Here is a 1,895-nt window from a genome sequence, read left to right as displayed (position 1 = left end):
ATGTTCTTTATTATATAGAAAATTTTGGAATTAATTAATGTTTCACATCTACAAGCATTTTTAAAAATCAAAATTAAAATATCGTAAAAATGTAGAACTTAACTAAGTAGCTTCCATCAATTTATATCAATTAATATTAAACATTATTCTGGATATAGAAAAACAAAACAGTTGTTTTGAATTAGTCACCTTTTGTTAAATATTCTTTATTTATCTCCTATCCCTCTTCTCAGTAAAGCATACGATTAATATGCTTTTGAACACAAAAAATGATTTAATATGAAAGTACAAATTAAATAACACTCCATAATGGTATTACTACAAAATATCATATAGGGTAGGTTCCAAGTTTTGTTATACAGCTGCTCCCAAAAATGTTCACAGTCCAACGTCCTATAAATATGTTTATTAAATAATAATATAAATATGCTTTGGTTAGAATTAGGAATATTTATTTATTCACTTTGTATTATAATTGGTTTTTAACATAAATTAAGTCTAAATTATTTAAACGTATGTTTTATTTCATATCTGTTTTTTAATACTTAAAAAATAATCATAAACTTAATTTTTAGTCTCTTATATCATTTTTATTTCGGTACTTACAAGGAATAATTTTTAAGTAGGCACATTAAAATACTTACGTTTGATTTTTGTGAATGGATTTGAAATCAATACTATAATTTTAAGGTAACAAACAAAATGTTTCAGGATATTACAAAAAAACAAACCCAGTTTTATTAAATTACATCGTTTATTATCTTAAAAAAATACAGTTTACATAGAACATGAACATCAAACAAATGTACTTAACAATTAACTGGGCTTAATAATCCTGTGACTGCGTTTTGGGACCCGCGCCGGCTGACGAATTTGCAGACGAGTTTCCTCCAGTCTTCTTTGGCAACAAAACCGCCTGGATGTTGGGTAAAACACCACCTTGGGCTATGGTCACTCCAGATAGAAGTTTGTTCAACTCCTCGTCGTTTCTTATGGCCAATTGAAGATGTCTTGGAATGATTCTGCTCTTCTTGTTGTCTTTGGCGGCGTTACCAGCCAATTCGAGTACTTCGGCGGCTAGATATTCCATCACAGCTCCTAGGTACACGGGGGCTCCGCTACCCACACGTTCAGCATAATTTCCCTTTCTCAGCAACCGATGGATCCTACCGACTGGAAATTGCAATCCAGCACGGTGTGAACGGGTCTGGGATTTGCCCTTGGCTTTGCCGCCTTTTCCACGTCCAGACATTTTGGATTAACAGGATGAACAAACAAGCAACAAACCTCAACAACTGCACACGGACGAATGATACGAATGGCGCGCAAAATTACCGGCCTTTGTAAACAGCTGACAGTTCCCACTTCTCGAAATTGTTTGAATTGCGGCATGGTGACCAACGTGAAGGATGTAATATTTAAAATTTTTGGATTTATTTGCATTTTATGTGCATGTAGGGTTGTTAAAATAAAGTATAGAATGTGAGTTAGTTGTATTATTGTTACGACTGTTGATATATGTGCATTCTAATCAGATTATTTCTATTATTAAATAGTTGCTTAAACAATATTTTTCGTAAATAATATTGGTAATGATCGTAACTGGTAGGTTTTCTATGCGTAACTGACAATTATTTCCCGCGTATTTGTAAATAAGCATATAAACCATAGAAATAATGTCTCATTATTATTTATTTTCATATATTATATTATATATGCATAACAATTATTATTTTATTCATATGGACTACTATTTTCAAATACACAGAAATTTGATAACAGTTATGTCCTCTAACATAATGCGCCGAATAAATTATTTTACTTTGAATATAAAATATATTGTAGTTTATCATATACAAAATGAAAAAGGAAAATTAAAATGTGGGAAAATACAT

The 1,895-nt window shown here is 30.9% G+C and overlaps 1 protein-coding gene across 1 annotated transcript; it reads right to left on the bottom strand.

Annotated features, from left to right (window-relative positions):
- Positions 1 to 735: 735 nt before the first annotated feature.
- Positions 736 to 1,351, bottom strand: LOC109600024 (histone H2A). The gene has a single exon (XM_020016084.2). It carries the CDS (start codon positions 1,250 to 1,252, stop codon positions 827 to 829), a length of 426 nt encoding a protein of 141 aa, XP_019871643.1. The 5' UTR covers positions 1,253 to 1,351; the 3' UTR covers positions 736 to 826.
- Between the last annotated feature and the right edge of the window lie 544 nt (positions 1,352 to 1,895).

This window comes from Aethina tumida, chromosome 2 (assembly GCF_024364675.1).
Source record: "Aethina tumida isolate Nest 87 chromosome 2, icAetTumi1.1, whole genome shotgun sequence".
Classification (NCBI taxonomy): domain Eukaryota; kingdom Metazoa; phylum Arthropoda; class Insecta; order Coleoptera; family Nitidulidae; genus Aethina; species Aethina tumida.
This window is presented reverse-complemented; position numbering and strand designations above follow the sequence as displayed.

Bases quoted from the DNA above. Each gene is read 5' to 3' on its own strand.
- LOC109600024 (XM_020016084.2), bottom strand. From the start codon at position 1,252: ATGTCTGGACGTGGAAAAGGCGGCAAAGCCAAGGGCAAATCCCAGACC.